General features: G+C 41.3%; 1 protein-coding gene across 2 annotated transcripts in view; it reads left to right on the top strand.

Annotated features, from left to right (window-relative positions):
• The window catches only part of camk1.S (calcium/calmodulin-dependent protein kinase I S homeolog), a 120,713-nt gene that overhangs the window by 26,140 nt on the left and 71,088 nt on the right, over window positions 1-23,485 (top strand). The window contains exon 2 of one of the 2 annotated variants that reach the window (XM_018259392.2): window positions 15,210-15,350. In XM_018259392.2, coding sequence (XP_018114881.1) covers window positions 15,265-15,350 — 86 coding nt within the window. In that variant the 5' untranslated portion in view covers window positions 15,210-15,264. 2 annotated transcript variants of the gene reach the window in all.

Genomic DNA, 23,485 nt, shown 5'->3' with positions numbered 1-23,485 from the left:
TCTTGAAACTCTCTGTTTGTTTAGGATAGGAGCTGCAGTATTAATGTGGTGTGACATCACTTCCTGCCTGATTCTCTCCCTGCTCTGTGCTCAGATTACAGTAGAGAAGGGAGGGGGGGGGGAGAGGAACAAACTGAGCATGCTCTTGCCCAGGGCAATGAGGTTTAAGCTGAAGGCAGGAAGTCTGATACAGAAGCCCATGAGTACACAATAGAAGGAAAGAAATGCAGTGTTTCTTTTGACAGGGGACTCAGAGCAGCACTACTTTGAGGGTTTACTGGTATATTTAGGTGGACCTTTCTGATAAGGCTTAGTTAGTTTTAACCTTTCCTTCTCCTTTAATTTGATATAAACTATCTCTTACTCAAGTATTTATTTTGGGGGTATAGTTTTCCTTTAAGTATGCTAGAAAATCATATAAACATTAAATAAACCCAATTTTTGCTTCCAATAAGGATTAATTATATCTTAGCTGGGATCAAGTACAGGGTACTTTTTTACTATTACAGAAAAAATGGAAATTTGGATTATTTTTATTCTGGTTAACAGGTTTCCGAATAACGGCTCCCATACACACACACACACACACATATATATATATTTATACGTGTGATCTTCTAGGGCAGCATTTTTAGGGTACTGATCCATGCTTGAATCTAACCCAACTCGGACCTGACCTGATTTGTATACCCACGCCTGGGGCAGGGTTGATCACGCGTATATAAACATGCTCCACCCTGTTACTAGTGGGGTTGGGACAGCATCGAGAGGTCGGGAAGCAGCTGGGCAGGCAGCAAATAAAAGCCAGCAACCCATTTGTGGGGGCAATTGATTGACCCTAACATCATTACAGAGGAAAAAATAAACTGTTAAAAAAAAAAAAAAAGAATTCTGCCACCAGTCTCTTGCAACTAATACATTAATTGAATTGGTTGCAATTAATTCTGCGCCCTGGAAATGCAAGGACACAAATTTAAGTTTCTATGAAAAGGTATAGACAAAATCCAAAAGCACACCAAAAATAGTTGCTGCGTGAAAATAGGTGATTTATTTAGCCCATAAGCATTTCACAAACAAGGTAATGTTTTGCCTATAGTTTATCAAGCCTATAGCTAAAGGACCGGAGGGGTCCGAAACGCTGCCTTGTTTGTGAAATGCTTATGGGCTATTTTTAAATAAATCACCTATTTTCACGCAGGAATTATTTTTAGTGTGCTTCTGGATTTTGTCTATACCGACTTCTGTCCCTGTGCAAGGAAGGGGATTTCTGGTTGAGCACCCGCCACTTTCAACAAGTGAAAACCTTACAGGTAGAGCACTCCATTATCGTGTAGTTCTATGAAACCGCATTGCATTGTGGGCAAAAATAATAGAGGCTTATTTCCAAATATTACACATTTCACTGCATTTGTAAATGAAAGCCTTCCCATGTGGTAGTGGGTCTCTAGGGTGAAAATGTGGGTAAGGTTTGCCCTTGTTGGTTCAAAAAAAGGGGGCAATGCAAGAAGGCTTTGAACTTTTAATGGGGTGGTTGTTGAGCTACAGCTTTCAACATCTGCCTTCAGCACCTACCGTGATATGATGGGTGCAAAACCAGAGGAGAACTGGGTGCTGCACAACAGAGATTTCATGCCAGTGGTGGAGGTGTTCCGTGGGTAGGGAGGGGCAAAAGAAGCGCAACTCTTTCCAGACATGCATTAGCACTCCTGTTGTCATGGTAACGTGTGTGATGTAGTTATTTAAAAAAAAAAAAAAAAAAAAAAGAGGTTGATTAAATATACCCAGGATGAAAAGGGAAAGCGTGCGGGATCTGGGAATAGCTGCACAGAGGGAAAATGAATGTAGAAATTAAGAATTAACTGTAAGGCCGTGATTTAAAGGGAAACTATACATATTCTTCACTAGGTGGGTTTGGGGGGTTTAAAAGGATTATACAGTTTTGCACACAGGGATCCACGGTTCTGAAAACATCTGAGCACAGCTTCCAAAAGACTTACATTGTAATTGTCACATGTGTGGGGATGTTTCAGGGGCTTGTGGTGTAATTGGGTGACTCCTTGACTTGTGTATTTTCAAGAACAGGGCTCCCCAACCTTTTTTACCCGTGAGCCATATTCAAATGTAAAGAGATTTGGCAACACAAGCATGAAAAAGTCCCTTGGCGTAACAAATAAGAGCTGTGTTTGGCTATTTGGTAGCCCCTATGTGGACTGGCAGCCTACAGGAGACTCTTCTTGGCACTATACTTGGCTTTTATGCAATTAAAGCTTGTTTCCAAGACTGGAATTCAAAAATAAGCACTTGCTTTGAGGCCACTGGGAGCAACATCCAAGGGATTGGAGAGAAACATGTTACTCACGATACTGATTGGGGATCACTGCTCTAGAAAGACATTATCACATTACCAGGGCAGCCCCGTGCCTTTATGTGGTCAATATATGTCTTAGTACCTCTAATATCCTTGTAATTTAGTGTATAGACTGTATTTACTGTTATAATACTCAAGTAATTCTCAGAGTTTCCTGTATAACTCAGCCTGCAGCCTTGTGCCTTTATATGGTCATAGAACCCCTCAGTGACTTCTAATATCCTTATCATTTACAGTAGGGGGTACATTATTCCTTATAATACATGAGTGATACTCAGAGTTCCCTGTATAACTCAGCCTGCAGCCTTGTGTCTTTATATGGTCACAGAACTCCTCAGTGACTTCTAATATCCTTATCACTTACAGTAGGGGGTACATTATCCATTATAATACATGAGTGATACTCAGAGTTCTCTGTATAACTCAGCCTTGTGCCTTTATATGGTCACAGAACTCCTCAGTGACTTCTAATATCCTTATCATTTACAGTAGGGGGTACATTATCCCTTATAATACATGAGTGATACTCAGAGTTCCCTGTATAACTCAGCCTGCAGCCTTGTGCCTTTATATGGTCACAGAACAACCCCTCAGTGACTTCTAATATCCTTATCATTTACAGTAGGGGGTACATTATCCCTAATAATACATGAGTGATTCTCAGAGTTCCCTGTATAACTTATCCTGCAGCCTTGTGCCTTTATATGGTCACAGAACAACCCCTCAGTGACTTCTAATATCCTTATCATTTACAGTAGGGGGTACATTATCCCTTATAATACATGAGTGATACATGTATTTGCAGCTGGTGTTAATTGGTTTTATTTGTTCTACAGCTCTTTGGGAACAAGATAGGCAACTGATTAAGAAAGGGACTGAAAGAAAGATAAATAATTTTAACACATATTTAATCTGACAGTTTGGGGTGAGAGATAGCCTTTGTCAGCTCTAGTTGGAAAAGGAAAAGCAAAATCATTCCAAGGCCACACAGATAAGAAGAGCTAAATTGAACACTTAACTCAGAGTATCGCCTCTGTCTCTTGTTTAACGTTAATCTCAACTTCCATTTCTTTATCTTTACAGTTTCTTAGCAGTTTCATAAATATCGTTATTCTTGTATCTTACTGCGCAGAGGTCTGTGCTCCTTTGCTGACACATTGTTTCGGTTCTCAGAACAAGTTTTGTGAGATGATTTGGATTTTGTTTTTGCGGTCATTCAGGTTTCATTTGTGATGGGGGGGGGGAGCCATGCTTTGCTGCTGTGTCTCTGCCGGACATACTGTAATGCTGCTATGAAGAGTAACTGAATTACTAGGTAATCTGATTACTGCTCAGGGACGGAGCTAGACCTGCTTTATTAAGTTATTCCAGAAAAGAGATGGCATACTCGCAGCCTTTGGTTCTTGTTTACTGAGCAGACTGACGAGAAGTTACTGGGCCCCAGAGCAAAATCATTTTAGGGCCCCCTTTAATATATGATTTTTTTATGAGCCTGTACAGTGGTTTCAGGGTACAGTAACGATCAGCGCTGTACAGTTGTTTCAGGGTACAGTAATGAGCAGCGATGTACAGTTGTTTCAGGGTACAGTAATGAGCAGCGCTGTACAGTTGTTTCAGGGGACAGTAACGAGCAGCGATGTACAGTTGTTTCAGGGTACAGTAATGAGCAGCGATGTACAGTTGTTTCAGGGTACAGTAATGAGCAGCGATGTACAGTTGTTTCAGGGTACAGTAATGAGCAGCGCTGTACAGTTGTTTCAGGGGACAGTAACGAGCAGCGATGTACAGTTGTTTCAGGGGACAGTAATGAGCAGCGATGTACAGTTGTTTCAGGGGACAGTAACGAGCAGCGATGTACAGTTGTTTCAGGGGACAGTAATGAGCAGCGCTGTACAGTTGTTTCAGGGGACAGTAATGAGCAGCGATGTACAGTTGTTTCAGGGGACAGTAACGAGCAGCGATGTACAGTTGTTTCAGGGTACAGTAATGAGCAGCGCTGTACAGTTGTTTCAGGGTACAGTAATGAGCAGCGATGTACAGTTGTTTCAGGGACAGTAATGAGCAGCGATGTACAGTTTTTTCAGGGGACAGTAACGAGCAGCGCTGTACAGTTGTTTCAGGGGACAGTAACGAGCAGCGCTGTACAGTTGTTTCAGGGGACAGTAACGAGCAGCGCTGTACAGTTGTTTCAGGGGCAGTAACGAGCAGCGATGTACAGTTGTTTCAGGGGACAGTAACGAGCAGCGATGTACAGTTGTTTCAGGGGACAGTAACGAGCAGCGCTGTACAGTTGTTTCAGGGGACAGTAACGAGCAGCGCTGTACAGTTGTTTCAGGGGACAGTAACGAGCAGCGATGTACAGTTGTTTCAGGGGACAGTAATGAGCAGCGATGTACAGTTGTTTCAGGGGCAGTAATGAGCAGCGCTGTACAGTTGTTTCAGGGGCAGTAACGAGCAGCGATGTACAGTTGTTTCAGGGGACAGTAATGAGCAGCGATGTACAGTTGTTTCAGGGGCAGTAATGAGCAGCGATGTACAGTTGTTTCAGGGGCAGTAATGAGCAGCGCTGTACAGTTGTTTCAGGGGCAGTAACGAGCAGAGCTATTTTATGTTGCGGTTTTAAAAATTTATTATATTGGAGTAAATACACCTGCAAAATCACAGTTTTTATATGTGATTTTTAGCTGTGCAGTTTTGTCGTTCCACAGTGCAATATTCAGATGTTCAAATTTCCCAGAATCCCCATCTACAAAGATCCTCCAGGTGCTTACTTAATTACGTCATTACTCAGAGTTATTATGGCGTGGGGTTGGCGGAGCTCACTTTAATTCATATCCCCTGATGGTCGCTGCTATGGCGAGATCCCGGTCTCTTCTCTACCGGCTTGTGCAATACATCAATAACCTCGCTTCTGAGCGCTGATCCAAAGTAGGGGAGACGTATGTAATGTTATTACGGCATGATGTAAATATGACACCTTGGGAGAATTTCTCTGCCCTACTAGAAAACGCAGCCGAGTGTATCTTCCACACTGTGGATCATATTCTTGCCTATGGGTATGAAATTTACCGGCGTAATTGGCACTTTGTCCAGGAAACCCGAAGAATGGAGTTTATTAGCCGAAGCCGCCTTGTAACTGAAGCTCGTATTCCGTTTAAGCCTATAGAGCTACATTTAGTGCCGTATTTAGTAACATTGGAGACAAACATCATTGGGAATGTTGCCAATGGCAACCAATCCACAATTAGATTTGAACAGTCACCTATAAGAACAAAAACAAAGAGCTGATTGGTTGCTATGGGTCACTGGTGATGTTTGTCTCCAGTGTTAATACTGGGCTAAATACGCCCTAAGGGGAATATTTATTACCATTTCTCCCCAGTCCCTGCTGTAGAACATTTGCATCTTGTGGAACCTCTGATCCTCCTTCCAGATTCAATAATGATTTGTCGCCTGCACTCCGTGAGCCTACTGATTATGTGATGAGATCTAGTTGTGGCACATTACATACCACTCACAATCACACAATAGCCAAGGCTGGGCCCTGCTTTTATATACAGACTTTGTTTATTTCGGTTTCATAACCCTCAGAGGAATGCAGCTGGATGAAACTTGAGTCTCGAAAGGTTCTGAGATAATTTCACCCTGTATTGTCTTCTGCAGGAAAAACCCAAAACCTGTTTCCTGACGGCAAGCTTGTTGCCTATAAAGAAGCTGTTTAATTGCTTATTGTCTTACCTTTATCTTAATTGACACTGTCCTTGGGAAGCAACTTTGGGCAACTTCAGAAAACAACCCATATATATATATTTTCCCAAAGGTGATATACTTTATTGGAGGTGGGAAAGCGTTTACGACAAATCTCCCCGACTGCCATCACTCTCAGGGCAGAGACACACGATCAGATTCGGGGAGATTAGTCGCCCAGCGACAAGTCTCCTCTTCTTCGGGATAAATAATCTCCTCCAACTGCCTCCCGCTGGCTAAAATGTAAATCAATGGCAGGATGGCAATAGGTGCGCTTCGTTTTCCAAAGTTGCCTCACGAGGAAACTTCGGAAGACAAAGTGCTCAGATTGCCATCCCGCTGGTGATTTAAATTCTAGCCGGCGGGAGGCAGTTCGGAGAGATTACTCGCCCCAAAGAAGAGGCAATTTATCGCCGGGCGACTAAATCTCCCAGATTCTGAGTGTGTGTCTCTGCCCTAAGCTTGTCGCTTCTGATAAGGCCCTTCTTGGAGGGAATGATTTATTAATCTCAAGCAAGCCTGGACTGGGAGTCAAAATAGGCCCTGCCATTCCAAGTACACAGAGGCCCAAACAGCCTCCTACCAGCCCACTATATGGCCTCTCTGCCTGCCAACAAAACTCAGGTGGAGAGAAGCGGATAATATACCAGGTGGCATTTGGCTTTAGGACTATGACACTTGCAGTGTTTTGATTGAAAAAAGAAACTGTCATTGCATGTCCCAGATTGCTTACCCTACCATTGTAACTTGAATGGCAACATTTGGATTGTATTATTTGTTGCATGTTCGGTTGCACAGCTCCCCACATACGCACAAAGGTGGGTGGACCTTCATGTCCTGATTTCCAAATTAGGAAATCCAGACAGGACATTGAAAATAATGACATGGCTATCAGCCAATCGCTGAACGCAACGTCATCAGTCCCACCTCTGCTGCCACCAGTCCCGTCCCTGGTGTCACCAGCCCCACCCCCGACGTCACCGACTCTGCCCCTGATGTCACAGGCCCTGCCCCACATATGCCATCATCCGCTCCCTGCCCTTTTTTCCTGCACCTTAAAAGGTGGCAATCCTCCTAGGGAGCCCTTGTAGGAAATCCGGGCCTGTTTCCCCACTCACATTGCCCATTTCCCTGCCTACTTTCTTGCCCCTATCCACCCTTTCCCGCCCAACTCACTCATTTCCCCACCCTGATACCCCATAATTCCGCCCTCTGATGATGTCATCTCATCTGCCCCCCAACCCCAAGACTGGTATTGAGGGGAAAAAAATGTGGCAGCCACTAGTTGCATGTAAAGAGTTAATTTGCCCACAATGATTTGCTCGTCTATGATAAGGAGGAAAAACATGGTGCTGAGCTAAGTGAGATGCCAGTTCCGTGCAGCTTTGTTTATGTATATGGTGCCACAGGCAATAAGCTGTGTTTGTGTTAAATACATGCATACGGCTTCTTTTGAAATTTTTTTATGTTCTATGTTATTTAGAATTTTCCTTTTTCCTCTCTGGTCTTAGTGGGCCTATAGATGGGATTAAGGGAATGGAAAGCTCCCAGGAAGAAACATTCGGCGCTCCCCTTGCCAGTGCCATGAGGTGCAGAAGTGCATAAGGGCCAGTAAGGTTGTACTAGTTAGGGGGACCCAAGGTCTTCAGACTGTAAGTTATTCCACTGAATAAACTTAACAACTTTTGAGTTTTCTATAGCTTGGGTCACATTTCATAATGTGGAGAACTGTGGCTTCAGAAACATTAAAAACCCACATGGAACGGTTTTGTTGTAAAGTAAGGATGTATGTGATCATCAGGCACAGGGTAAGGCCTTGTTATTACAGAGACCAGGGCCAGATTTAAATAGCGGGCAGCCCTAGGCCCACTGACGTTTGTTTCTGAACCAATGTGGGTGTGGTTGGACAGCCCCCGAAAATCCTGCCACCCTAGGGCCGGGCCTTGGTGGCTTTTCCACAAATCCTGGCCTGACCGAGACAAATATAATACTATGGTAAATGGCATTGCTGTATTTCAGAGCTTTCTGGATAAAAGGTTTGCAGATAATAGATCCCATACAAAACACGGGCTGTTGTCTGACCCAGGTGGTGGAAACAGTTTGCGGGGTATGTGGTGGGACGGCTGTGGGGAAATGTTGGGCAGTATTTACAACAGAAGTGGGGAGACCAGATACCCCTGTCCCACACTGCTTGATGAAGTATAAATCCGACTCCTCTAAGATCACTGGAAGTAATTTCACTGGTTATTCTGTGTGGGAGATCCCTGGCCTTGGGGCTTCTGTACCTCAAAATACACAGAAAATTTACCAAAGATGGCACTCGGAACACTTCATTTTCCAAAGTTGCCCAAAGTAGGAAACTTCGGGCGTCTTCGGAAAGCCAAAGTGATCCAAGTGCCATCCTGCCGGCGATTTACATTCTAGCTGGCAGGAAGGCATTTAGGGGAGATTCGTAGCCGAAAAAGGGCGGTTTGCTGATGGGTGACTAATCTCCCCCAGTAGCCACGTCTGCCACCAGCCTAAATGTTGGAATTTATGAAATTAAAGTATTTAAGTATATCTATTATGTGGGCAAGGCGCTGCTCCGGTATGTTCTTTCTCAGTAATGATTCACGTATTCAGTCCCCGAGCCTTTGTCATTCAGCTTCTCCAAGTCAGATTTGTATCAGTTGTTGCCAGTGGTACAACTAAAATGTTTTGGGCAGAATTTGCTCTTTGTTTTGCAAATCTGTCTGGGGTCTTTCTTAATTACCATATAGAAAACTAAACAGAATCCTGTATTGGGAGTTTCTGGGGGAGAAAGTTCTCCCCTGTCTGCCTTGGATTTGTATTTTATACACTTGAAGAACCTGCTCAGCCTGGTTGTAATCAATGACAAAAAATGTCAGTTTATGCCAATCGCAGATTATCGGATTAAGGGGCAACTAGGAAAAAGGGTGCTGGACACTGGCAGTTATACAGCATCCAGGCCAAGGCTTTCTTAGGATACTAAAGGCAATGTCCACCCATACTGAGTTACCCATAATGAAAGTAAATGTCCTCCTAAGCAACTTTCCGATGTCCATTCATTATTTCCTATGTTTTTGTAAATGTATTTGCTATACAAAGCAGAATCTGTCACTGTCTACACTTTGCACTGCATGTTCTGACCTCTGAAACGAGTAAGCAGAAGCCAGATGTAATAGAGAGCTCTGAAGAAAGTGTGGGAACTGGGGTCTGTACTGGAGAGAAGGGCTTGGCTTCCTCGACACCCTTTCAACAGTCAGAACCAGGAGTGCAGGTATGGACAAACAAGTGCTGCTTTCGATTGTTGTTCAAATAACTTTTTAAAGCCTTGTATATTGGCTAATTGCTTGTAATGCAAAAACAAAATTATATTTTTTATTTGGCTTAGTGGCTGATCATCAGCCAATGTAATTGAAGGGGGGACAATCAGCAGTGAAGGGAGAGAACAGAGAGTGTTAGGGGAAGCATGACGTGGCAGTGGTTTATCACCTTACTAACAAACTGGGGTTAGGGTTCCTCAAGCGGGATCTGTCAGGAAAACCAGGCCATTGACACCTTTGCCCAGCACAGATATAAAGGAGACGTGAAGTACCTCCTCTGTATTGGGCTCCTGTATACTGAAAATTGTACATCAGCTCTAGCCCACGGGACAAGCCGTTAGTTACCCTTTAATTGGGGCACAATCATTTCCTCTTCCTGCATTTCAAAGCCATTTCCAAGAGCTCTGTGATTTATAAGGCCATCGTACTGCATGCTGGGCGCCTCTTTAAGAGGAACTGGAATTGGAACAAGAAGGATTTGCTCTGTGTAGTAGAGACATGGGGGCAAATTTACTAAAGGGCGCAGTTACTAACGCTGCGAAAATTCGCTAGCGAAGGAGATAGACTTTAGCGCTACTTCGAACTCTAACGCCAGGCGAATTTTCGCTCTGGCGAATGGACGTAACTACGCAAATTCACTAAGATGCGGATTTTATTGAATGCTGCCTCTTGCCCCAGACTTGCCTTCGCCACCTCACACCAATGCGAATTGCAATAGAGAAGATAGGAGTTCCCAAAGTTCCAAAAAACGCTAGCGTCTTTTACTTTTTTTCAGGGTGATAGGCTGAAAAAGATCGTAAATTTTTTTTGGGTTCCCTCCTTCCCCCCTACATTTCCTAACATATGGCACATAAACTATACAGTGGGCTCATGTGTAGGGCAATATAACAAGTTTATTTTATATTATTAAGGTTTCCTGGGCTTGTGTAGTGTAATGTAGTTACTGAAACGTATACGTCCGTTGTACTTTAACTTCCCGCCGTATGCAAATTAGGTATCGCTAGCGTAACTTCTAACTGCTTATCGTATTATCGATAGCGCAACTTCGCAAGCGTTCGGAACCCTGGACGCAACTTTGGATTTTCGTGAATTACCATTGTCCTGGCGAATCTACGCCTGGCGAAGTGTTGCGATGTCAGCGTCGCTGGCGCAATTTCGGAGGTAAGTAAATTTGCTCTATAGTCGGTATCGCTGGTTATTTGCATCAAGAAGCACTGACTTTATGGACACATATGTTTACTTGGATTTATTTCTCATACACTATAAGGGGAATGCGGATTTTTTGCCCGGTAATTCGAATTGGAGCAAAGGCCGACAATGCTCTTCGGTGCTGTACTGAAAGCATTCAGTTGTCACATCACAATTCAGGATAAACTATTTCAATCTCCTCTTATAATTGTAGAGACACCAATCATGTCTGGCAGTTTTTATCCACACCGGGGGGGAACATCCTAACCCCTGACTAGTTATACCCCACATTTATACAGGGCAGCTTCAATTATTTTTGGAAAGATCATGAAAAGCTTTTGGTACATATTTAGACAGTGTACCCTCCACTGTGCAGGCCTGGACTGGCAATCTGTGGGTTCTGGCAAATGCCAGAGGGGCTGCTATAAGGTCCCATAGAAAGTCAGCATTTAGTGGGCTGGTGGGGGGCTGTTTGTGCCTCTTTGTGGGCTGATTGGGCCTCTGTGTACCTGAAATGCCAGAGCCTATTTTAATTCTCAGTCCGGACCTGCCACTGTGCATATATTTCCAGACCACTAATTTCAACATAACAAGCTGTAAATCTATCTGGGGTATCTACCAGGATATCCTGATCACAAGTGTCACTAACTTATGACCTTCAGTAGTTGGAAAACAGTAGTTGGCTAGAAACTGAAAAACATTTTGCCGACAGTCTGAAGTCTCCGTTAGCAGTGTGCACATTGAAACCTGTAAATCCATTTTATTGGTTTTTAACTGCCAGATTTAGCTAGAATTCTTCTGGTTGTGTCTCGGTCTTATTCGTGCCAAATGAAGGGCCACATGTCTGGAAGCTGAAAATAACCGATCTGTTCCCTAAATTAAAGTAAAACCTTTAAATTAACTCTTAGTATGCTTTAGAAAGTGATTTCTGCGACATTTTCCAATTGGTTTTTTATTATATGTGGTTTTTGAGTTATTTAACTTTTTATTCAACTCTCCAGTTTGCAGTTGCAGCAGTCTGGTTGCTAGGGACCAAATTTCCCTAGCAACCTTGAATATGAGACTGGAATATTAAAAGGAGAGGCCTGAATAGAAATGTGAATAATATAAAGTAGCAATAACAATAAATGTGTTTTTAGATGGGGTCAGTGACCCCCATTTGGAGTTAGAAGAAGAAGAAGGCAAATAATTCAAAAACGATGAAAAAAGAAAGAAAATAAGCCTAGTTGAAAAGTTGATTCGAATTAGTTAACCTAAAGTTTAACCACCTCTTTGATATAGTTAAATACTTAAAGGAGAAACAAACCCTTAATATAAAAAAAAAACCCTACCACCCTACATAGACACCCCCTCCCTCCTCCCCCCCCCCCATCCTATCTTCCCTAGAATGGGTAATCTCCGGAATGAGACTGGTAATCTCCGGAATGAGACTGGTGAATCTGTACATGCGCAGTTGGAGCAATTTTCTGTTTTGCGACAAACTGCGCATGTGCCAAAACTCACGTAAATTGCCGAAGCATCGGTCTCATTCGGAAGATAACTGAAGTGGCTGAAGATGTTGCCAGTGAACTCAGAACAGATATTCTTATGTTCATACAAAACCAAAGTTCCAAACTGTCCAGGATATTGTATTTGCTCTGAGAAGGCTTGGATTTCGGGCTTGGGCACCCCTAGGCCACTGGGTCCTAGTGCCAGCATCCCCACTCGCACCGCCCGGCCCCTACGTGCAAGCGTGCAAATGCATCGGAGCACTGGGGGTGATGCGTATAGTAATGATGTACTGGCTGACCTCGCACGCTTAGTCGCGGGTGGGTTGAGCTCTTCTCTTGCTCTTCCCGCCACCTTCAAATACCGGCTTCTGACTTCCGGGTCTTTTATAGATGCTGCGCCGGGTCGCCCCACCCCTTTTGTGACGTCATCAGATGGCACAGGTCTATAAAAGGAACCCAGAAGTGCGGGTGGGTGCGGGCTAAGGGAGGGCAGGTTGGGGAAATCCCGACCCTCACTTCACTAGCATACAGGAGTACGCATCTCCATTGCTCCTTGGATTGCAGCTGGGCAGCATGTCACCCCTAAAATAGTGCTGCCCTAGGCCTGGGCATTTGTGGCTTTGCAACAAATCCAGGCCTGAAAAGAAGAGAGAGACCAACTGCAAGATGGGTAGATTTATTCATAATTATGAACATCCTATGAAGAAGCCTGAAGAGTCCTAGAAAATACATCCTGGAAAAACACTATCCAAATGAAGTTAAAAACTGACTACAATTACAGACATCCTGGAAAAACACTTTCTGTAAAGTTTCAAGAAGTCTAAACTGATTTCGGTTACAAAAGATGTCCCTTCTAAATCTTTAAAACTTAAAACATCATGCATTCCAAGATGTATTGTGGAAAGACATAGTTCATTTTGTGAAATGGTCTTGCTCATTCCTGTTGGAGGGATGGAGGGAGAGGGTGACCAACAGCAAGATGGATAGATTCAATTTCGGGCCATCTCAGCTAACATGATATCAAGAAGTCTGAAGATCCATAGAAATAGGGTTGAAATGCTATCCATATGTAGGCCAGGAGACCGTATAGGCTACAGTTACATAGGAGATTCTCCTATAAACCTTTGAAATCAAAACCCATGTTCTCAACTGTACCATCCAAACATTTGAAGATTTGCTGGGCCAAACCATGTCAACAGTAAGCATCTTTAGAATGAGAAGCAAGGGCGTGTATGTGTTTTTATATGCGTGAAACACACCTCCCTCCCACAGTTATGTTGGGGAAGTATCACTGGAGAATGGACCAGGGTGCCAAGCATCTCACTAGCTATGAATCTGGGGCAGTTCCTCTCTTAGGAATTCTCTATTAACATTTGTATTTAGATTTACATTTTCAGGCTACTAGAAACTGCTAATGCTCTGTTTTTGTGTGGATTCCTTATCAAACTCACTTATTTTTAGAATGTCGTAGATCCAAAAATAAACCCTGTTTATGATGGATGTGCCACCAAGGTTTGAAAATAAATACTCTTTTCATTTGGAAAACTCGTGAGGCATGCTTAGCGGTGATCTTTTGGATACAACTTAATCAGCAGCTTATTGGGCAGTGTATGGGGCCCTCCAACAGGCTTTCTCGATCGATATCGGTCTAAAAGTCAGCCAGACGTTGATTGGGGTGAGTTTAAAAATCCTGTTAGATCGAGGACTGCATTGGTTTATTGATACGGTCCTCCATCCGACCGCACGTATTCTCCTCGTTGTAATATGATCATTTGGTTCTCTGCCAACTTTGTCCAAACCAATATCTGTCTGTGTCTGTGTCACCAACATATTGTAGAAACCAGAGAAAAGGACATTGCCCAAGTGAGTAGGCTGGGGTGTTTGCTCAATGGTTTATTATTTACTTTATTGTTATATTGCTCTATTCATGTTACACAGTGTTTTGGCCTTAATCCCAAGGTGAGCGCACCACAAGTCTACTCATAAAACAGTACATCTATCTTATCTTATCTATTTGTGAGAAATATATTTCATTATAGGAAATACTGGCTTCATAGCAGCCTGGTGCCATTGTATTAAGCTTATGATTATAGAACCAGTGTGGCACAAGACTAGTGAATCTCCAAGATGGCAAAACGGACCTTTACAATGGGCATTTCACGAGGTTGACTTTGCTGAGTAATAGAGAAGCTTGCTCAAAGGGTGCATATGACCTTTAGGAACCAGGCTGCTATTATTTAATGATCGCTGGCTTTTAAGAGTTACTGATAGATCCCAATCTATCTTTTGAACCCTGCTGGTGTAAGTAATAGAGAAGGTGGGACTAGTAACATGGGAAAGATTATTCACTGCAGTATGGCACAAAACAACCTAGCGATGTAATGATTCATAAACTGAGTTAATTAGGAAACTTGGCTTACATGGAGAACATTTTGGCCCTGTTAATGGTCATGGAACGTTGGCATTATATATATTGGAGACTATTGTGAATAATTGGATGCTTTGGGCACTATTGCAGTACATCAATTCTGTTTTTCTCTTTCTTTTCTCCATTGTTCCTTGTTTGATTTTTATACTTTCTGTCATTCCTAAGGGAATAGAAAACTTTATAGGAGTGTGAAGTTTCATCTGATTTGGGAATTGGTATTTTTTTTTATTTTTCCAATGTAAAATCAGTGTACCCTGATCATAACCAACCCCAGAGCAGTGTTTTTAAGGCCCTCCTGAACATCAGGAAGATGACCTGCTTCTCTACACCATGGTTCCCTAGTAGCTCCTGAAAATAAACTGTGGGCATTATAAAAACATATGTTGGGGAGGATCCTGCCAACATCCCTTTCATCTCTATAAACAGTTTTATAACCCCTGACCTAGCAGAAGGAATTTGGCTTGGCCTGCCGATTAGCATCCTTGTTTTCCTCGGAGACCATGTGGAGTTGGATTTTGCATACTCTTTCTTAACCCACACACTAGTGTTTGCATTCCAGCCAAAGACATTCCACTGTTTATATACAGTGGAATGTAGCCCAAGCAGTATGTATATTTGGTTGGTGAGCTCCGTAGAAGCCTAATCTTGCACTCTCTCCGCAGATCTGAAAGCTGACACTTGGACTCTCAGGGCACTGTTAGTAAAAAGGACCTCAGGATGCCACTGGATGAAGATGGGCCGAGTTGGAAGAAAAGAGCCGAAGATATTAGGGATATCTATGAATTTCGGGAAGTCTTAGGAACGTGAGTATCTCAGAGATGGGGACAGGGGTAATTTTTTTGTATATATGTTTATACTGTTCATCTAAAACACTATTATTCTATCTACTGTCTATCTGTACTGTCATGGAAAATACACAAGGTTCTCTGCCTATGGTTCCATGAGAATGGTTGGGACTCCCTTTGCAAATAAGACTTAAAAAAAAAAAAAAAAAAGTGTCCTTCTCATATTGTATAACAGTGGCATCATGTTCCAAAAGTGTCCGTATCGCTTTAAGCCACCTCTGAACCATATTCTGGATTCTATCCATTGACATTGGATGTCTGTATAATTATTGTTATGAACATAAACCGCAGCTGATAACGATACAAGGGTGTAAATGTCACACATACAGATTTTTCAGATAGAAAGTTACAGTAGGGAGGATATATGCCATTGAAAGGTTTAGCCTCAGCCACTGTATAATGCAACATACCCGTAGGGCTTTAAAAATCATCATGAACATTTTTTCTTTCCTAATTATTTCCTAATATTTTATTAACAAGCTCCTCCATCCAAACCGTTGTTTTTGTCCTGCTGCAAACAAGTGCTGGGAGCAGGGTCCCTAATCATTATATTATTAGTACAGCCTATAGCTCTGTCATTGATAGCAGTAGCGCTGTATTGTCGGAAAATCATTTGCCCAGTACTGTATGACAAAACCTCTCAAGAACAATTATAATGCTCAACATTTTGAGATTCTAATTTCAGAAACATTCAATATAATTTCTATGCATTTTTACAGCAACGATGGGTCCACTGTAATTCTTGGAGGTGCAGCTTAGCTTGTTATTGTGACCCCGCTGAGCAGGAACGATGCACCTGACATTTACTAAAGAGGGCAGTCACCCCCATTAAAAAAAACAAAGGCTCTATGAGCATACACCCAGAGCTATGTAAATCCAGCCTCTCTGAATAAATAAGAGCTCCTCATACATCTGCCTACACACATATTTGCTCTGGTGAAGGCTCACTACAAACTGTATTTTTAAGGGGGGTTGTTTCTGAGAAATTAAAGTCATTATATGAGTATTTGCAGGTGTTTGTGCAAGGCTGAGTTTAGTTGTTGCAGGAGTGGGGGAAACATGGACCTTTTTGGGGGTTCTGTTAGTTATATGTAGTAGATTTGTCCAATTTATGGTTCAAAGCTCAAATTATAGGGCCGGCCCATTTTGGAACGTTACAGGTTTTATAGTAGGAGACTTCCTTAGTCCTTTTTGTATTACACAGGAGCCCTCCTCATTGCTCTAGCGTCTCCTCCTTGCCCTACCGTCTCCTCCTTGCTCTACCATCTTCTCCTTGCCCTACCGTCTCCTCCTTGCCCTACCGTCTCCTCCGTCTCCTCCTTGCCCTACCGTCTCCTCCTTGCCCTACCGTCTCCTCCTTGCCCTACTGTCTCCTCCTTGCCCTACCGTCTCCTCCTTGCCCTACCATCTCCTCCTAGCAATACCGTCTTCTCCTAGCCCTACCGTCTTCTCCTAGCCCTACAGTCTTTTCCTAGCCCTATCATCTTCTCCTAGCCCTACTGTCACCTCCTTGCCCTACCATCTTCTCCTAGCCTACCATCTTCTCTTTCCCCTACCGTTTTCTCCTTTCCCTACAGTGGCTTCCTTTCCCCACCATAGTCTCCTAGCTGTACCTTCTTCTCCTAGCCCTACTGTCTTCTCCTAGCCCTACCGTCTTTTCCTAGCCCTACCATCTTCTCCTAGCCCTACTGTCACCTCCTTGCCCAACCATCTTCTCCTAGCCTACCATCTTCTCTTTCCCCTACCGTTTTCTCCTTTCCCTACAGTCGCTTCCTTTCCCCACCGTCTTCTCCTAGCTGTACCTTCTTCTCCTAGCTCTACAGTCTTCTCATAGCCCTATCGTCTTCTCCTTTACCTACCATTGCCTCCATGTCCTACTGTCTTCTCCTCCTTGCTCTACCGTCTCCTCCTTGCTCTATCGTCTCCTCCTTTCTCTATCATCTCCTTCTTCCTGCGCTACCGTCTCCTCCTTGCCCTACCGTCTCCTCCTTGCCCTTCCTCCTTGCCCTACCGTTCCCTCTTTGTTCTACTGTCTTCACCTTGCCCTACTGTATTTACTTTGCTCTACTGTCTCCAACTTGCCATTACCAATATTTTCGACTATTTTTTCTTTCCTTTTTATTAAAAAAATACAGCAAAATCATGGCCCTCCTGATTCCTGGCAGAAATGTAATATCTGGGTGCCAGTGGCATTCACAAAAGACTATGCTGGTAAGGGAGCTACAGTATGTCCATTAAGTTGTTTAGGGCCCCGAGATTTTTGCTGGTGACCTTGATGCATTCAGGATATAATTACTGCTAAATAGATTTCACAAAATACCAGGATGAAGCTTGCATGGCAAAAGGGCATCCTGTGTTTATAAAGCTAAGTATGATATGCAAACTGGCATCCTGTATCTGAGGCTTTTAATGGCCTTGTGTTTGTCAGTCCTGGTTTAAATAAAATACTTTTGTACAGTAAATAAAGAGACCATAAGTAATATAATCACAGCTGGCTGGAGTTCCTATCTGCTTATGCCTGGGAGCTTAGAATTAGAAACATGGATGATGTACAGGAGTGGAACTTAGTATAAGAATGTACATTACTATGGCTTTGGCGCATAATAACGTGTGGGTGTTCCTTACTTGATCAGAGCTTGGGGGAAAGCTGCATTTGGAAATTCTAAAATTCTGTAGCATCTGATGCCCCTCATGCATTAGTTTTGCAGTTCGGTTATATCAGAGGTGTATAGAAGAGGGGGGTAGACAGAGAGCACTGGGCTCTCAATACAGGAGCACTGAAATGCAGTAGTTTGAGAAGAGCAGATGCAGTAGGATGAGATGGAGATAGAGATCATAGGGCAAGATGGTGAGCCTAACTTTATATCAGTGTGGCCCATTCTGGAAGATCGCTAACAGGTTCATGTGCAATTTAACCTCATGGGAATAGAGCCCCTATACGGAACAGTTGCCATACTATCCTTAGTGCTTATTTGGGGTTGCCAACTTTTTTTGGAAAATAATATCAGATTTTCTTTTCTAATAGCCTCTGCGCCATTTTTACCTGCCAGGTGTTGCCCTTATGTTTGTTTGGCATGATGTGTTCAGTTCTTGTACATGATTCTTCCCAAGCCTATTTGACAGAGTAACTTGAACAAACAATTAAAGGAGAAATAAAGCTTAACTAAGAAGTGGGATAGAAATACAGCGTGTTGTGATTTGGGGTTCTGTACCTGCTCAAGTCCCCATACCCCAGTAACACCCAGTGTTCTTACCTGAGCTTAGGGACTGTTCCTCTACCCTGGCTCTATCTGGGTGCTGTTTGTACTTTCCCATATTTGTGTCTGTGTTTTTCAGGGAACCTGATTTAAATGTAAAGATACTTGTACCCAGAATAAGCTGAACTATAATAGCAGGGTTGCCAACAGTCCCATTATATAGCTGATGTGAATTATTAACCATCTCTGTGCTATACATTAATATATATATATATATATATATATATATATATATATATATATATATATATATATATATATATATATATATATATATATATATAAAATTAATAATGAAAAGGTACCTTGATTGACCTTTTTATGCAGCCTACTTTGCCCCAAGTGCTTCACTTGCAAATAGTTATTGATTCTGTCAATGCCCCAAAGGCCTAAACAAATTTGTATTTGCTCAGAGCCTCGGGCATTATTTAGTTTAGGGGAAGTATCTGCAAGGACAGAGTCAACAGTATTTAAATAAAACAAACATTTGCTAAATTAGTCTTAGGATATACTGTATTTCATAATAGAGACAAGAGCTACTAAGTGCCAGAACACTGTGCCATAAAGTCTGATAAATAGGGAACAAATAATCTCCCAAATCCCAGCATGGTCAAGTGACCCCCAAGCAATAGATAAGGATTTAGAACACACACGTATATAGAAAGCATTGCAATTGGTTCATATTTGTATTGGATTTCTGTACCCCCCCTCTCTATGTCTGCTTATAATACTGGAATATTGTCAGAGCTGAAACATGCAGCAGTGATAACTGACCCTCAGAAGTGCCCCCTGGGATTAGAATGCACTTAGCACAGTCAGCTGAGACTGGGGCCGTATCTGTATCTCAGTGATGGTGAAGGTAAGGAATGCAGCCATTGATCTGCTTTTGAGCCCTCCACTACCTCACTTCTCTCTGTTCCACTTTTAATGCTACTTAGCAGGCACCTTATAGGTCTCCCTTCATGTATGGCACCTACACATGGAGCTGCCTTGCACCTAAGGAATTGCACACTACAGTGCACAGTTCATAAAGTGCAAGTCTTTGCTGTGAGTAGATGCAACACTTTCATAGGAAATACAAGGCAGGCGTTAATGCCAGGTTTCCCAGTCACCCTATACTTTGCACTTATTGAGAAAAGTGGAAGTAATTGGCTTCTTTGGCACAAGGTGCACCAATTCAGGCAGCAAAGGGTCCAGGATTGCCTCTGCTAGCAGAACATGCACAGTACAGTTTGCATACTGTAGATCCGCCCATGGAAAGTTAGCCACAAGTGTCATGCGGCAGAGGATTTAAAAAAAAAAAAAAAAAAAAAAAAATATATATATATATATATATATATATATATATATATATATATATATATATATATATATAACCTCCATGTTGCCAGCACTCTCGACCAAAAAGTTTACATGCCTGGGTGCAGTGTCCCACGTATTTATCCAAACCAAAATGCAATAAGGTCCGCACTCTCAGGACTTCTTAAAAGGAAAAAAATGATTTATTGTAGAAGTTTCAGACTGACGTTTCGGCCTGGTCCCAGGCCTTTCTCAAAGTAACAATTCAATATTGAAAATGCATTTTATACACATGATAAGGCGGGCAAACAGTCGGATTGACGTGATGTAATCGTCAGCATTTAGCGACTGCCAATCAAACCAACTTTCATGGCTGCATGTCAGTGTTGCTTAAATGGTTAATTTATCTAAACCCATTATAGGGAACCAAAAAGCTACTTTTAAATAACAGTTTAAAACAAAGTTAAAAACAAACCACAGTGTTGCAATGTTACTTGTTGAAATTATTATAATAAAATTGTAACAATCAAAGTGTTGCTACTGTGTATAATACATGAGGATCTAATAAGACATGGACAACTCGTTCTAACACTGGGCCATATTGTACCTTAACTCCATAAAACTAACTATATTTTTCATATATCATTATAATAAATTATGTAAATGTCCCTCTCACTGACTCTATATAACACTAGTTTAATGAACTCACATGTTCGTTAGCTCACACTACATAGAAGCACACACCTCTATATACCTCAGAACTATTAAACTATGCACAGGTGATTACCCCAGTCTCTACGCCCACCTACTATTGTGAAACCCAGTAGAATGTGTCATAAATATAAATAATACATAATAAAAAGGTTATATGTTCTGATGTGTATCCAAGTCACTACGTGTCCTAAAAGGAATCAAACTGTTACATAAATCTAAATAAATAAATTAAAATTCCCCACGTATAACTTCAAAGAAACTATCCATACAGCACATTATGTATCACACCGATCTCAAAAAAGCCTTCATTTCCCCTTAATTGTGTAAATGCTATTTGGTTTAAATAAACTCTAAAGTGCTACCCACCATAAATACCAGTCAATGACAAATGCATAAATAGAAAAAATATGTGAAAAATATATAAAAAAAATAAAGTGAAAAAGCAAAAAATGGGGAAGACAAAAGTAAAAAAATGGATTGCATATTATGCACAGAACTTGCACACATGAACTATAACTAGAAGCTTCACCGATTAAAGCTGCATGAGGGAATGCAGCAGATTTGATCTGACATAAGAACTGTGCATAATATGCAATCAATTTTTTTACTTTTGTCTTCCCCATTTTTTGTCTTCCCCTCTTTTTGAGATCGGTGTGATACATAATGTGCTGTATGGGTAGTTTCTTTGAAGTTATACGTGGGGAATTTTAATTTATTTATTTAGATTTATGTATTAACAGTTTGATTCCTTTTAGGACACGTAGTGACTTGGATACACATCAGAACATATAACCTTTTTATTATGTATTATTTATATTTATGACACATTCTACTGGCTTTCACAATAGTAGGTGGGCGTAGAGACTGGGGTAATCACCTGTGCATAGTTTAATAGTTCTGAGGTATATAGAGGTGTGTGTTTCTATGTAGTGTGAGCTAACGAACATGTTAGTTCATTAAACTAGTGTTATATAGAGTCAGTGAGAGGGACATTTACATAATTTATTATAATGATATATGAAAAATATAGTTAGTTTTATGGAGTTAAGGTACAATATGGCCCAGTGTTAGAACAAGTTGTCCATGTCTTATTAGATCCTCATGTATTATACACAGTAGCAACACTTTGATTGTTACAATTTTATTATAATAATTTCAACAAGTAACATTGCAACACTGTGGTTTGTTTTTAACTTTGTTTTAAACTGTTATTTAAAAGTAGCCTTTTGGTTCCCTATAATGGGTTTAGATAAATTAACCATTTAAGCAACACTTACGTGCAGCCATGAAAGTTGGTTTGATTGGCAGTCGCTAAATGCTGACGATTACATCACGTCAATCAGACTGTTGTTTGCCCGCCTTATCATGTGTATAAAATGCATTTTCAATATTGAAATGTTACTTTGAGAAAGGCCTGGGACCAGGCCGAAATGTCAGTCTGTAACTTCTACAATAAATAATTTATTCCTTTTTAAGAAGTCCTGAGAGTGCGGACCTTATTGCATTTTGGTGTGTGTATATATATATATATATATATATATATATATATATATATATATATATATATAATACACAAAAGCTATGAATATCTTGTAAATTATATCCTTATAAACGGTGAGTTCTGATGTCATCAGTTATAAACGGTGAGTTCTGACGTAATTTCAGTCACATGACTTACTGAAACTTGTGTATTATAATAAATAAAGTACCCCCAGTTGTAAAATATAAGGATATTAAAAGTAACCTCGGAGTTCCATGACCTGTATAAAAACACTCGGCCTTCGGCCTCGTGTTTTTATATGGTCATGAAACTCCTCGGTAACTTATAATATCCTTATATTTTACAAGAGGGGGTACTTTATTCACTATATATATATATATATTTTTTTTTTTCAATTTGGTCATAAATACCGCACTCACAGGACATATATATATATATATATATTTTTTTATTCCAAAAACACGGACTGTTTCGGCTGTAACAACAGCCTTTCTCAATATATATGTTGTTGCTAGGCGCGGGCCCAAGGGTGCTCATGTAAAAATAGAGGTCTTGGCGTAAGTAACTCTGTTAATTGTGTAACAACATGCCTTTCATGGAAACACATTAAAGTGGTTGTTTACCTTTAAGCTGACTTTTACTATTTTATAGAACATATCATGTATTATATTTGTTTAGTTATTGAATTGTTTGGCATCTTTTCTGCATTTTTTTTCAGTTTAAAATGATTTCTGGTTGTTGGGGGCCAAGCCGGGGTACCTGTGGGTTACCTACAAAAAAACAGTCGTAGGTAGACATGTGGGTGCCGGTCAGAGTGCAAGTTTCAGTATAAGAAAATATTTTTTTTCCATTTTCCCACTATCATCTGATGATGTCATGTCTGGTTTATGCTGATGTCACTCCTAGTTTCAGGGTTGCTAGCAGGTAGTGAGTTGGGTTTAAGGCAATTGTGGGTTGGATTAAGTAGCAGGTCCATGTAAAAATGCTGGTACATTATCATAAGACATTAGACTTGTTCCAGGCTCCAAACATACGTTTCTTCTTTTTCCAGCCCTCTCCTATTCAACTTCCAGTATCCTATGAAAACCACGGTCTGGTTGTTAGGATAAATTAGACCTTAGAAACCAGATAGCTCCTGTAATTCGAATTTGGAGAGCTGATGAATAAAAACCTAAATAATTCCAAGAAAATGAGGACCAGTTGCAAATTGACTTAGAATATCCTTGTCTGCATCATGCCAAATGTTTGTTTAAAGGGCATGTAAAGGCAAAAAAATAAAATCCCATTTTTATTTTCTTTAATGAAAAAGAAACCTATCTCCA

The sequence above is a fragment of the Xenopus laevis genome, chromosome 4S, assembly GCF_017654675.1.
Source record: "Xenopus laevis strain J_2021 chromosome 4S, Xenopus_laevis_v10.1, whole genome shotgun sequence".
NCBI lineage: Eukaryota > Metazoa > Chordata > Amphibia > Anura > Pipidae > Xenopus > Xenopus laevis.
Note: the sequence above shows the minus strand (reverse complement) of the source record. Positions and strands in the feature narration are given on the sequence as shown.